Raw genomic sequence first — 15,611 nt, forward strand, 5'->3', positions numbered from 1 at the left:
AACATCACATATTTTTAAGATATTTATTTCAAAATTTCGTGGAAGTCCAATAGCCCTACAATTTTTATTTCACATGCTGATTCTATTGTGTAGATTGTATAAACAACGTGCATACCTTTGTTCCATCGGGAGAGTTCACTGAACAAGCAATAGACATGTTTGCATTGAAAGGGGACAAAATTCAGTCGGTGAACCATTTTCTACATTTATAAATTGTTTAAAAATTGTGTTTACAAAAATATACTGAGCAAATAGCACACCTTTACTGTATACTGTGAATCAACGATACGATGGTAAAGAATAGTCGGAATGCGGAAATTCACTCGCGATGAACGGGCCGGAACCCTTCATTTTTGTCGGTTAGGTACATTTCCAACTTTTGTCGATATACAGGCAATCTCGTTTCGTACAAAAAGCCCAAACCAAATTGAGATAGAATATTCATCATTTTGGAATATTGAAGTAACAATTGGTTAGAGACGGTGTTAAATAAATGAATATTTGGAGAAATACTGTAGTAATAATTCAAAAACATTAAATGGGTTAATGTTTGTGATTCCAAATTGAGGAGTACCTCATTTCAATTTGACTTTGCCTGTCTGTATAGAATCAGCATTAATATTAAGTGGGGCCCACCTGTATATGACAATAACAATCGATTCATGGCGGTTGTTGAATTGAACAAAGGCATGCACTCTTTTAAAAGCAGTTTGAAAATGTATCACTGAAATTAGTCACAAATATCACTAATTATTCTACAAATACGAAATAAAAATACCGCACAGTTCACCTTTTTAGTAGTCCTTTTAAGTCCACTTCAAAACCTTTCACTGGTTGCTTTATTAAACAAAAGTCTCGTCAATATATACTTTTATATATATATAATAGTAGTTTATTTTCCTAAAATTTTAACATAAAATGTTTGGGCTATCCACTCGACTCATACACTCTGGGCAGCATTTTTTAAATAAACGTTTATTTTTATACACATAGTAAAAAGGAAAAATCTTAATATAAAATTTCTTTTATTCACAGTATAGCGCAAGTATGTTTATGTAAAAAATACCGCAGTGTATTCAGATGGATCGAAAAAAAAAAATAACAAATTTATTGGATCACTAATATTAAACTAAAAATTTTACATGAAAAACTATAGTTACGTTAATGGATCGAAATTTTGATATTTTAACCTATTATACTAATAATGGATCGGCACTAGTTTGATTTCTTCAAAAAAATGTTCAAGACCTTTAAAAACAAATATATACAAATGTTTTTTGTACTGTACAAAATCCACAAATTATAAAAAAAAACATCAAAAAACAAAACTACTTAAAAAAAAATACAATGTAAAATCTTTTCCTACATTTTATACAACATTTCACTTTTTTGTTTTTAAAACTCTCGAATTTTTCATGTGTGTTCCAAGTGCCACATGGATATTGCCACGTGCGAGTGCACGCCACACCTGACATCTTACTTAAGACTTTTTACACCAAATTATTAATAATCATTAATATAACAGCCTGTGGCGTACAAACGTCCGGTCCAATATACGAGAAAAGAAAAGCTTGAATGAATATACTATTATACAAATTCAATCGTGAATATGAAGGAAAACAGGAGTAGAAATTGTTTCAGTATATTCGATTGCGTTTACACAGCTTCGACTCATTTCGCTGTCCGTCAATAATATATAATCACATAAAAAAAACTGCAACACAGGACAAATTTAAAAATGGAACGCCTGAGCGCCCCACAAATTAAAAAAAAATGATTAATCATTGATTAAAAGTAACGCTGCAAGACAGCGAATTGAGCGCGACTTTGGAGGGGAATTATTATACTTGTTTTGTTATGTTTATTGTTTCATTTACTTTTTTGATGAGAGTTTGTGATGTAACTGTTCCGATTTTTAACTTTTTTTGTCTTACGATATGTATACCTTAAACAGTTGAACAAAACATAAACATTTAAAAATGTTAAACCGACCGACATCATGCATCAATATATATTCACACATTCGCAGCAAGTTTTTTTTTCAGCCCAAGAGGAAACATGTTGTTTAGAGAATCGACGGCCGGGGACGTCGTTAGTGCACCTCCGACGGCTCTGGCTTTGTTGCGTGGTGATTTGCCGGATCTGGGGTACTTATCGGCTGGAACAGAAAGTACAACAAAAGGTTAATCATTTCTGGATACAAATTTGTAAAATAATTATCAACGAATCATCATCAATTTAGTTTTACACAACACTTGCTAAACATTATTTGGTACTCACTAGGGCGTGCGTGGGCACTGGCACCGGACCGACAGGTGGGGCGGGTTGTGGCGTTGGCGGCGCGTTGGCCGCGCTCGGTGTAACCGTATGCGGCGCCTCGTGGGGCGTCGTCGAGTGTGCCTGCTGGACGGGGAGGGCGCCGCCGCCCGCATAGTAACCGCCGTTCACTCCGGCTGGGGACACTGCAAAGAACACGAAAAACGTGAAATAAATGAACTGACAAGTCCGAAATACGTCGAATATTCGTCGTATCTGAGTCTGCGTGTTAGGCTAAGCGATAAAGTTAAAATCTACGAATGCTTCACTTTAGATTGAATAAGTGTTTTTAGTTTTTGTTTCATAACTTACATTCGGTGATAGTTTTCTTATTAGAAATTGTAAGATCACAAACCTGACAAGACATAGAACAAATGATGCATAAACAGTAGAACTAAATGAACATGGGTATACATAAAAAGCCCTATAAACTAGACCAGAACTTTTTTTACACATTTTTTGGATAATCTGACTGTGTTGAACACACATAAATATTATATAAATAAATAACAGACAAATGTTCAAATTTCATGAAATTTCCCAAATTTTACATTTTTAGTTGTTGGTTAATTATATTAAAAGCTTTTCAAAAATAGAAATATGAAGATTGTATAAGAAATGAAAGTCATGATAAAAATTAAACGAATATTTAAATTTACTGCTATAATCCTAATTATTTCATCCAATAATAGCCAATTTACGTTTTATATTTTATCATTTTACTCCAAAATTATCGACAAACACGTTTAAGATGAAGAATATTATACTAGAAAGGTGAGTAAATTATGTATCCAACGGGACTCAATTTATTTCGATCTGAAGGAAGAAAAATAAGAGTTACTATTGCAGAAAGTTCAAATTTCATACAATTTTTGGTCATATTCAGTTACTTTCCCTATTAGAATATTTTTTTCGATAACCAATAATTGAAATATTCCAAATTTTACATTTTTAATCGTTAGTTTATTGAATTAAATGCTTTCAAATCCCTCAATTTAAAAAAAAAACAACCCCGTTAATAAATTAAACAATCCAAAACGTAGTTAGACGAAAAGACAAAAACAAAACTAAATAAAAAGCTGCAAGAGAGCGAGTAACTGGGTATTACCTGTACCTTCGGGATACGAGCCCGGTCCCATGAAGTACTCTTTGTTGACGCAATTGCGCAGGCACTCCGGTATCCGGCCCATGATGGCGCGACGTATCTCGCTGGCCGCCATCTCACGCAACTCCGTGGCGGAGGCGTCGCTGTAGAAGGCAGCGTGCGGCGTGCACAGTAGGTTCGGCGCGTCCTTCAACGGCCCCGTGAACACGTTGTACGGTTCGTTCTCGTGCACGTCTAGGGCGGACGCGCGGATGCGTCCCTGCTTCAGGGCCTGGGCCAGGGCCTCGTCGTCAATCAGACCGCCTCTCGCTGAAAAATTCACATAAATTAAATTAAAATACGGTCACATCTATGAGATTAACTAATTCTCAGTGGAGGACTACAAACTATCAACTCTAGTCATGACAATTCCTTAGCAGAACTCCAGCAACCTGTTATGCAAATCATTCCTAGTCGTATGTCACGAACCCATTGAGATGGCGAGTCGAAAATCGACGGAAACAATAGCTGGCGTCTCGCATCTTCCGACTGGAAACTTTCCCCGCTTCGCTACAGACGCCACGCCACCGTAGTACGTTGCGAAAACGCGTGTAGGAAACGAGGGAGCGCGCAAAAAATATTTATATGCGGACGGTGAATGCATCAAGTCAAGTGTAAAGTGCGAGATAATGAAAGTCAGGCGTTACGAGCTCGTAGATTACTCATTGAAACGGTTGTCTGGAGTCGCGGTTGTTGTGTACGCGACATGAGACGGTTGAATTTACGACTTTTGAAACGAGATAAAAGAGACACAACTGGCAAATGAAAGTATCGGGTTTTATGTGTGCCACTGGATTTATTCAGACTCGTGTCGTAATTGACGTTTTCGGTTCGAGAGAGGAAAGTTTCGTGCGTCGTGTCTCGACGACAATGTGTGCAACTTTGACATTCAAATACTTTACTGTAGCGAGGTTTTACAACTCTCCCGTCCGTTTTGTGCAGCAGCAAAACTGTAATTAAACATCAAATTCTCAACTTCTATTAATGAAAATAAGTTTCAACGAGTTAACTGCATGTATTCAATACAAAAACATTTTAATCACATCCATTTAAAGTAAACTGGATTCACTTACCCATTAAAATATCTGATCAGACACATATTTAACATATTAAATGGGTGCCAAAACAGGAAATTATAATTGAGAGTGAATCAGTTCACACTGAATGAGTAGGTAAAAATAAAATGCATAAACCACACCTAAGTATAGCAAAATTTCACTTAAAAATATATTATACAAATGAGTTGTTAAAATCTGGCAATAATCCATAACATAACCAAAGGAAATTTAATTGAATGAAGTTTAATTTATCATTAAATGGTACAGTATATATATTACAATTTTTATAATTTATATTTGCCACAATTAAATCAGTAATTCACCTATTTTAAAATTTAATTAAACCCACAAATCAAACAATAGCTAGAATAATTAAAATATTATTCAATAAAGTTAAACAATTCAGCTGATTTATCGAAATATATATAATAGTTCATGATAAGAGAAAAATGACAATCTCTTATATTAAATTAAAATTAATATTATTTAATTTTTGAAAAATGTACCAAATAATCTCCTTCACAAGTAATAACCCGAGAGATTGTTAGATGTTGAATTGGAGACTGTATGGTTTATATATAAAAATAAATATATTTGATCTTAATAAAAAAATTGTTAATTATTTAGTAACACAGAAACCTGTAGAATAATTTTATTCATAGAGACTATTCCAAGATATCGTTTTATGTTGAAATTAAATGAATTATTCCGATTTTTCTTAAATATTAGAACTTGTGATGAGAATTAAGATATTCTGTATATTTAACAGTTATTCGTACAATTTAGTACTATAAAAGCTACACAATAATCTTATTCATTGAAAATATTCCAAGATATTGTTAAATGTTGAGATTAAACTCATTCTGGTTAAACTTGAACATAATTATATTAAAGCTTGTCGTGAGATAAAAAAGATATTCTATATATTTTATACATATTCATATAATTTATTTATTTAGTAGCACAAAAAGCTACTGATAGATATTGTTAAATGTTGAGAATAAACACATTATTCTGGTTATACTTGAACTTCAATATATTACAGCTTGTGAGGCGAGAAAAAAGATATTCTGTAAATTTTATACAAATTTTGTGTTTTTTTTGTAACATAAAAAACTACACAATAATCTTATTTATAGAGAATATTCAATGATATTGTTAAATGTCGAGATTAAACACAATATTCTGGTTTAAGATAAAAATACATATGTATTAGATTTTATGTGAGAAAAGATATTTTGTACATTAAGTAATTAAATTATAGCATTGAAAGTAAAAGTTGAAACGTTAACATCAATTTCATCTTACTCCACTTATGAATAGGAATAAATCACCTGTGTTGACCAGGAAGGCGCCGGGCCGCATCTGTTTGATGGTGAAGTCGTTGATCAGGTGGTGGTTGTGCTCGTTGAGGGTGCAGTGCAACGACACGCAGTCGGACTGGAACAGCAGGTCCTGCAGTGTGTACACCCTGTTCAGACCGAGTGATTTCTCGATGCCGTCGGGCAGGTACGGGTCGTAGAATATTACGTTGAAGCCGAACGCCTTTGCCCTTAGCGCCACCGCGCTCCCGATCCGGCCGAGACCTACGATACCCAACGTGTCGCCGCGTATCCGGGCGCAGCCTTGCGCCGCCTCTCGCACCTAAACACGAAAACAATAGACGTTAGCAAACTGTGGAAAAAATTGTACCTAACGTTAAATGATTAATGGGTATATAAATTGTATTGTGAAATGTGGTTTTGGGGTCGTTTGTGAATCTCCTTTGCATTTGTTCCACAATTCAGCGTATTGTTTTAAAACCGTTCTCACGTCTATGCCTTGAATTAATAATTCTATTATAAGCAAAACTTTTAATTAAAAGTCTTTGTGGCGGCCTTTTATGTAATTGGAACTGTCATTAATAAATTTTAATTGCGCTGATGTACAATTATAATTAATTTTATTTTCACGGGAACTTTTACACATAGAATATAATTTATTTAATTTATTATTCAAGCAGATAAGAACTTCGGGATGTTACAGTTTTACAATGTGTCACGTATGAGATTAACACAATGTTAATATTTTTTATTTGTTGTCCCACTTAAATCGAGCTGTTGTTAAAATAGAGATGACATCTCAAATTTACTTACTTAAATTTACTACATACTATAAAGTCATTACCCTTTTTCAAATCTAACTTAATTTATTTATATTATTTGTATGATATAAATAAAGAAATCATTATTACTGAAAAAGATTATTTATAAAATGTGATTCAAGTAATCCAAAAATGTTAAACTTAAAATTTGATGTATTCAAGACTAAAATTGTGGCTTGTTTCTACTTTTGAACTATAAACAAACAAATTAATCAATATTTAGTTAGTTTTAATTAAATATCCAATATCTCAGTTTGAGTCCAGAAATTATTTTATTCAATAAAAAAATTCTTATTCTAAATTCTTGATTTTGATCATACAGCTAAATTAAATTAAGGGATTATCCGTGACTTAATATTTAATAAATTGTGATGGTGTCTTTTGACACCAACAAACTTTATTTAGTTTCATGACATTATCCTTATTATATAAATAAAGAACTCATATCATTAATTTCAACAAAAACAGACATAAACCATCTATAAACAAAATAATTAATGGCTTTAATGAAATATTCAATATCACAATTTAATTATAGAAATAAACTATTATAATATTTATCATAGAGATAAATTAAATTAAGAAATAGAAGAAAGACAACTAAATAAATGTTAATGGTATCTGTAATTTACAACCAACTTTAAATAAATAAAACAATAAATAACAGAAATATAAGTCAGTATTTCGTTCCAAAATATTCTATGACCCATTCTGCACAAATCCAACTTCAAAGACAGCACCTGAGAATAGTACAAATCAGATTATATAGTCGACGTATATTCAAGTGAGGCACCAATACGAATTCGCTCCAAACGCGACCTAAATGAGACATGAATGAATGAATCTGGAATGCGGTGTGTGCAAAGCCGGAAGTAAAACGACGATAAAAATAATCCTCGTCGCACATGTGCAGTTAAAGCTTAAATTAATTCCAACTTATCTCCGATGAACGCTTAAAATTTCACGGCTCCACAACCGTTAACAATCTCGTAAATAAATTAAAACGGGCAAAGTGCAGAAGTTTGGTGAAGGCAATGAGGGAAATCCATTCCGCGTGTCAGTGCCGAAACTGCATCGAAAACCGCACGCTAATGGACCGTCCAATTACGCGTCGATAGATCAAACGTTCGCCAAACAATGCCGACAGTGATTTAGCGATGCGGTAGGTCATGTATGCGTGTGCCGGCCATCGATTTCCATCATGGTGAAGTGCACGGGCTTCCAATATGGAAATTAATGGGACGTATCCATGTGTGTCTGTTGTACGTTAATTGCGAGAGACAATGGGCACCGTGTCGGTTGCAAAGCGCCACATATATCGAACATACGAAACAAGGATTTCGGGATGCAAGTGCGGTAATTAATTCGAAAGGGTCTTATCGGAGATTATGTTAATGAGTTTAAATTTGGGTTTAGGTTTACAATTTAGATTATTTTTATCTTTAAAAATTGTAAATTATGATGAGTATTACTAAACAAGATGTTTCTGGAAACCGTAATTTCAAAAATTAAAATATAAACATAATTTAATTAAGATTAAATGTTATTTCTCGAGACAATTAATATAAACAAGTTTAATATTGAAACTTGAATAATGAGAATTTCTCGGAATGTCTAAAACTAAGATAATAAACATAACTATTATATGAATTAAATTAACTACTCTCTAAATTTGAACCAATATTCCGGTACTTTTCTGAACTACTGTACGAAATATTAAAATTTATTATTAATAGCTTTCTAAACTATTAAATGAAATAGTAAAATTTAGCTTAATTAATCAGTAGTTTCCTGATCAATTGGAGGAAATGGTAGATTTTTTGTAATTAATCATTAGCTTTGTGAACTATAAAATGAAATAATAAAATTTAGGTAATTAATCAGTCGTTTACTGAACTATTGAGGGAAATAGTAGAATTTTAGTAAACAATCAGTAAACAAAATCTTAAAATTCCAGAAACGAAACTGAAAAGAGGGATTCCCAAAATAATGTCGCATTTTTCCCGCCAACAACACCGGCGAAAGCACCATCTATTCGTATCGAAAGGCAAAGCGTCGTACCCGACTAACGCGTACGGTAGGTCAGTGCAGAGTCGCGTCTGGTTTCGCCTGTCCTCGCCGTTTTTCTATAATCTGCTACCGTTCTTTCGAACAGAGAAAGTGGACGGCTTTAAAAATCGTATTATTATGCAGATGCTTGTCTTTACGTCGGTGCCAAGGATCTAACGATGCATGCAAACGATCACAAAAAGGACACTGTTGGGGTTCATTGATATTGGCCTCTTCCAATAGTATTCGAAAATGAAACTCTAAATTTATATTTCAGCCGTAACAGCGCTAATAAAATTAATAATGAAACTGTCGCGTTTGCCGTTCTACATTTACATTGTAATAATATTTATGATATGACACAAAAACTATAAAATGTTGTGCCAGCTAATTGAACATAACATTGATATTCAGCGCGAATTTCGCAGAGTATTGGCACACACTTTATCTTTTTAATAAAAATAACACGACTTGTGGTATAAATAACGTCAACATCGCCGAAAATAGGTTAACACTTTTTGTTTTATAAATAGTGTCTTATATATGCTGCAAGCACGCAAATAAAAGATGTTTTCAAGCTTTGTTTACGGAACTGTTAGAAACTGGGAAAAATTGTTTAAAATATTAAGATTTTCACACCGAAAAGTGAATTAGACTTGAAAGAAATTAACATAAATCGAAGTTAAAAACTTCTGCTCCCAGAAGTAAACTTCTTAGTTATAAAGACAAAATATACATTAAAAACGAAGCTTGATTTATATTAGATACAGGAAAAATTTAATCTATCATTTTGGTTCATGTTTAATTTGAGTAAATAAACACTTATGTATTAAACTGTAAATTATTTCAATGGTTTTTGTTCCTTCTAACTATACTAATTATTTCTTCCTATAAACATTTTTTCTTGAGTTACATGAGACAAAAAACTGATTGGACAATAGGCTGAAGCTGATAAAACTGGTAATTTTATCTAAAGAAAAAATTTGATGAGTACCAAGAAGCCAAATTATGAATGTAACTTTCTACTACTAGTAAATTGATCAAATTCATAAAAAACAGACTCAAAAAGCTTCTTTACTCAATAGAAAATGCGTCTGGTTCTTGACTTGTAATCTATCATTTTGGTTCATGCTTAATTTGAGTAAATAAACACGTATGTATTAAACTGTAAATTATTTCAATGGTTTTTGTTCCTTCTAACTGTACTAATTATTTCTTCCTATAAACATTTTTTCTTGAGTTACATGAGACAAAAAACTGATTGGACAATGGGCTGAAGCTGATAAAATTGGTAATTTTATCTCAAGGAAAAATTTAATGAGTACCAAGAAGCCAAATTATGAATGTAACTTTCTACTACTAGTAGATTGATCAAATTCATAAAAAACAGACTCAAATAGCTTCTTTACTCAATAGAAAATGCGTCTGGTTCTTGATGATACAGCAAGACCATAAGTGGTATTACAGACTCAAAGAAACTCCATGTGAAAAGGAGATATCTCCTTCGATACTAAGAACCAAACATTATTTTCAGGTGGCATGAATTTGCTTGTATATTATTAGCCAAAAATTTCAGTTCAAAAGTTTAACGTGAATTACTTTTTCCGGTACCCAATGTACCAGCAAAAACAACGACAATTACCTGTTCAGGTCCTGTGAATTTTTTTCCTTCCCTGACCATGTTGGCCAGCCAATAAGTCCGCCTGTACAAATTGAGTATGAGGCACAGGGTGGTGTCGGCCACCTCCTCCACACCGTAGCCGGGCACGTTGCATACGGCGATGCCCAGCTCACCGGCGGCCTTGACGTCGATGTTGTCGACACCGCTGCCAATACGCACGATGATCCTTAGCGTCTTGAATTTCTCCAGATCCTCCTTGGTGAGGATAATGGTGTGCCACATGAGGGCACCAACTGCCTCGTTCAGCACTTTCTCGTGGATCTCACTGGTGCTCTGGGCGTCACAGAACGCCACCGTCGCGACGTCCTTCAGTATCGGCATCTCAATCGAGCAATCGCGGCCGTCGAGCAGAGCGACCAGAGGTCGCGTCTGCATCGGTCCATTCGAGATTGGTCCGCGAGTATCAAACCTAGGCCTTTTCGTCATCATTTTTTTCTTGTCCATTTGAAGATCACACTTCGATTATGAGATATTTTATTTTTTTAGGGGGGGGAGGGGGTACTGTCGCACACTAGCCGCACATAAACCCGATGCACTGGGACGCCGCCACCGCGCGCACACCTCTCACCACCTCACCGCAAAAACAAAAACGAAAAAAAAACAACCGAAAAACCAAGTGAACCTGGCTCTTTCGCCCTCCCTTTCTCTCTCTCTCTGTGTCGCGCTTGTCGCACACTCTCACTCAATGGAGGAGTCGTCGTCGTCGTCGTCGCCGTGGCCGATGCACGCACGACAGGTGAGCCAAGAGCGGCGCCTAAGTGCCTCTCAGCTGCGGTGCGGGGGAGTCTCTCACACTCGTGTGTTGCACGCTGTCCTTTCGAGGGGGGGGCCGGTGGGTCACCCTCCTGCCTGCGACGGTGCTACCGGACCGCCAACCTGTACCACTCACGTTACGCTGCGCGTCTCCAAGTCACCTCCATTTTCATTCATGAAGACGACCTCCTGCAACACGAAAAAACAAACACCGATTAAAAACTGTCACCTGTCATTGATATTCAAAGTGCAAAAGTAAAAATAAAAAATAAATATTAAGAATAAATAATAATAACTACGTTTATAATAATAATTTATAGATACTTTAAATTTTCTCTTCTTCCTATTTGTAAATTGTCATTAAATCCATTTTCATTATAAATTTCACTATTTTAAATGTATAAAGGTAATATTTTAAATCATGCAAATAAACATGCATTGTATGAGTAATTTGGCAACAGTTTATGAATTTATGAACCATTAGGTGAAATCATTACCTAAGGATTAGAATAAAAATAATGTTCCAAATTTCTTAGTATTTAAGCAGTAAATAAACATACATTTCAACAAATTTTTATATCTTTAATAATATTATGATAATGTCATGTATCTGAGCTTTATAATTACTTTTACAAACATTTAATTTGATTAATTATAACTCTTTATGATAACATATTCTTCCTGGAGATTAAATGTAATGGATGTTCTAAATTAAATGCAATTCTTAGAAATTAAAATTAATTCGAACTTTCCACTTTTGAGATAAAAACAATTATATTTGACATATTTTTTAAATTAAATTAAATTTTAAGAAATTTGATTAACATAAATATTATTCGATTGATTCAGATTTTAAATATCATTAAAATTAAAACAAATAAAAAAGAAGAAAAAATATTAATAAAACACACATGTTTGACAATAATATTAGAATCTAAATTTTTTACACTATAAATAAACATACGTTTACGAACTTTACATCATTAATAATCTAATGAATATATGAACTTTGTAATTAATTACTCTTTTAAATGTTTAGAGTTGATTAATTATTACATATTGTCATATTCTTCTTGGAGATTATAATGTAATGAATATTTTAAATTAAATGCAATTCCTAGAAATTAAACTTATACTCATACTCTCCAGATAAACACAGCACTAATAATATTTGATATTTTTATTAATAGATTAAATTTTAACAGATTTAATTAATATAAATATTATTATATTAACTCAGAATTTAAATATTTTAAAAATTAAAACAAGAACGAAAAATATAAATAAATCACTCACATTTCTCAATAATATACCAAATATTAATAATAAATCATTAAATTTCAATAAATTTCACCATTTAAATGTGTAAAATATATTATCAGAGACCTAATAATTCAAATAAATATTTATTTGCGTATTATAGTTGTATGAGCAAAATGAAATTACACATGAGAATTAGATTCTAAATTTTTTGGGTAACATATTGTTTATTTTTATAGTTTTACTCTTGTAAACGTTTGAAGTTCATTTTTTAATTTTTATGAATTTATTTTCTTGAAGGTTAAATGTAATTAATATTCTAAATTAAATGCCAGTTTTAGCTTAAGTTAGTTTGTACTTTCTACTTTTGTGATAAATACATCATTCATAATTGATCTATTATTAATAAATAATACATTAAATTTTAAAAAATTTAATTAATATAACAGTTACTTTAAAGATTTTAAAGAATAATAAAAATTAAAATAAATTAAAAAGAAGTAAAAATATTAATAAATCACTTACATTTGACAATAATATTCCAAATACATTTAGTAAGTCATTAAATTTTAAGAAACTTGAATGTGTAAAAAACAGAGAATTTAAATAATTTAAATATACTATTATTAAGGTTTTTTATTAAGTAGTGTGAGCAAAATGAGCAACATTTATGAGGTGAACACGAAATTATTACTCTTTATGAAGAATTATTTATTTATATATCGAAACAAAAATCACTTAATAATTTCATGCATCTACGAACTTTGTAATTACATTTGTAAACGTTTAAATGTTGATTAATTGTAACATTTTATTGTAGACTTACTGAGCATAAAGTAATTAATATTCCAAATTAAATAAAATTCAAACAAATTAAAATTAATTGGTTCTTTTCACTTTGTTATGAATACAGCACTAATATTTGGTATATTTATTAACAATAAATTGATTTTTTAAGATACTTACAAATTGTATATCAGTGTATGAGTACTATGACAATGTATCTGTGAATTCTGAATCACTATTGAATTTTGTCAAAAGATGACACACACTCATGATAAAGATGTATATAACATAACCCTGGCATCATCAACGAAATATAATAAATGTAACAAGATATAACAACGAATATAAATTGTAATAACAATTAAAACAATCAATAAAAGAAGAAAAAATAATAACAAATCTTGAAGAAGAAACATATTAATTTAACACTGATTACTCACTTCACATTTACTAATTCAAATAAATAATTATTCACGTTTTAGTCTTGTGTGGGGAAATTCAACAACCTTTATCTAGGGTCACTGAATCACTACTGAAAATACTTCTATGAATGAATATTTAGATCAAATAATTCATACCTGGAGAGTGAAATATACACAAACAATAAACTTACGTTTTGGCAAAATTAAGTGAAAGTATTGCTGACAACCCAACCATTACTGAATTTAAATTTTATTTATTTAGGAACCAATACTTTATTATAATATACCTGAGGATTAAAATTCAATTGATAAAACCCAAACTAAACTCAATTCTCGGAACGTAATAAATGCACTTTTACGACATCAATTAATATTCAAGGAGAAAACAAATTTTTGTTATGTGGAGGAACGGACCGAAAATAATTAATAGAAACCCAACCGTTGCCCCCATTAAGGTTATTTGTGGCCGGGTTGCAGTGTACAAACAGAGCGGGAAAACCGGGACGCCGAGGCATTAAATCCCGTTATCGTTAATATTCAGACGTCTCCGTGTGCGGAGAGTGGAATCCCGTTCGCTCCCCCGTTTCTCTCGGACAGCGGGAGCTTCGCCGCCATCCTGCCCGCACGCTAACGCCGCCACCCTCCGCCACCCCCCAGCTTTCTCCATTACGTTACTGGCGCACACAACACAGTTGAACTAATCCAAAACTCCGGGCACTAAACCGTCGAAGTTGCCAACTATTATTGCGCGATGTTTGGTTTTGCTAAACTTTGTAAATGTGTTTCGGAATATGGAGGGCCCGCCGCGCGTCGCACCTTACTACGAAACCCTGTTTTAACTGGACAATTCGGATTGCGACATTTTTTTTAATATAGAAAACAATTTAATTTTTTATGAGAGAAGTTTGAGCAGGTTGTGTACTTCCATGCGGGTTCGGTTTAGTTTGGAAACAAAGTTTCGTGAAAGTTGTAAAAAGTTACTCGGGCGATGTTGTATTTAGAAAATTTCCAACAACGTTTTATATAATAGAAAAGTTTATGTTTGTGGGTTAACTAGGGAAGTTAAGTAAATCCAAAGCACTAAAGCTTGTATTTCTTTTCTTAATATGTCGGCCTGTTTCATTTCAAAACGGACGGTCAATTTTGGCCATAATTTTATGTTTTGAGAGAAATAAAATCTGTGTTCATAAGGAAATATTTTTTGATTTGATGTTTTTGGAACACAAATCATTAGTTAGGCACTGATGTAAAAATCAAAATTCACTAAGTAGCCATGAAACGTTCAAATAATATAAAGGAAAAAATTAGAAAAATGAGGTCTACTGATGAATGTAAATTCAAAAAAATATATTTATTATTAAAAAAATAATATTAATTTTTTATTAAATCACATAATATATATATATATATATATATATATATATATATATATATATATATATATATATATATATATATTTATATATAATGTAACATTAAAGTAAGAGTGATTTAATAAATAATTAAGTTAAGAAAACTATTTCTGTATGAAAATAAAATAAATTGATTTATGTTCTAAAAACGAAAAATTCAACAGTTGTTATGAAACTTTCAAATAATACAAAACAAAAATTTATATCAAAAAAATTAATAAACTAATGAGTGTATATATATATATATATATACTAGCTGACCCGGCAAACATTGTTTTGTTATTATTATTATTGTTACAACAAACATGATTCATGAAAATTTAGGATTGTATGTATTTTTGAATGTTGTATCATAAAAAAATAGAAACTAAAAATTTTGTCTAAAAAATAAAAAAAAAATTTAGGGGTGGACTACCCCTAACATTTAGGGGGATGAAAAATAGATGTTGGCCGATTCTCAGACCTACTCAATACGCTCACAAAATTTCATGTTGACTTATACTCCAAACACGTCTCCATAAGTAATAGACCAACTAAATAATTAACACAAAGAATTAGTTTATCCGCAGTTTTCGATAATTTATCCC

At 32.2% G+C, this 15,611-nt stretch overlaps 1 protein-coding gene across 3 annotated transcripts in view; it reads right to left on the bottom strand.

The window, feature by feature from the left end:
- Positions 1-9: 9 nt before the first annotated feature.
- LOC109605796 (C-terminal-binding protein) overlaps positions 10-15,611 on the bottom strand; it is a 61,112-nt gene continuing 45,510 nt past the window's right edge. For 2 of the 3 annotated variants that reach the window (XM_049967569.1, XM_049967568.1), the window contains exons 2-6: positions 10,353-11,333; positions 5,853-6,162; positions 3,425-3,730; positions 2,281-2,462; positions 10-2,158 (exon numbers count right to left, since the gene is read on the bottom strand). In XM_049967569.1, coding sequence (XP_049823526.1) covers positions 2,093-2,158; positions 2,281-2,462; positions 3,425-3,730; positions 5,853-6,162; positions 10,353-10,835 — 1,347 coding nt within the window. In that variant the 5' untranslated portion in view covers positions 10,836-11,333 and the 3' untranslated portion in view covers positions 10-2,092. The remainder of the gene's footprint in view (positions 2,159-2,280; positions 2,463-3,424; positions 3,731-5,852; positions 6,163-10,352; positions 11,334-15,611) is intronic. The other variant, XM_049967570.1, reaches the window with a different exon arrangement.

This window comes from Aethina tumida, chromosome 5, assembly GCF_024364675.1.
Source record: "Aethina tumida isolate Nest 87 chromosome 5, icAetTumi1.1, whole genome shotgun sequence".
NCBI classification, from domain to species: Eukaryota; Metazoa; Arthropoda; class Insecta; order Coleoptera; family Nitidulidae; genus Aethina; species Aethina tumida.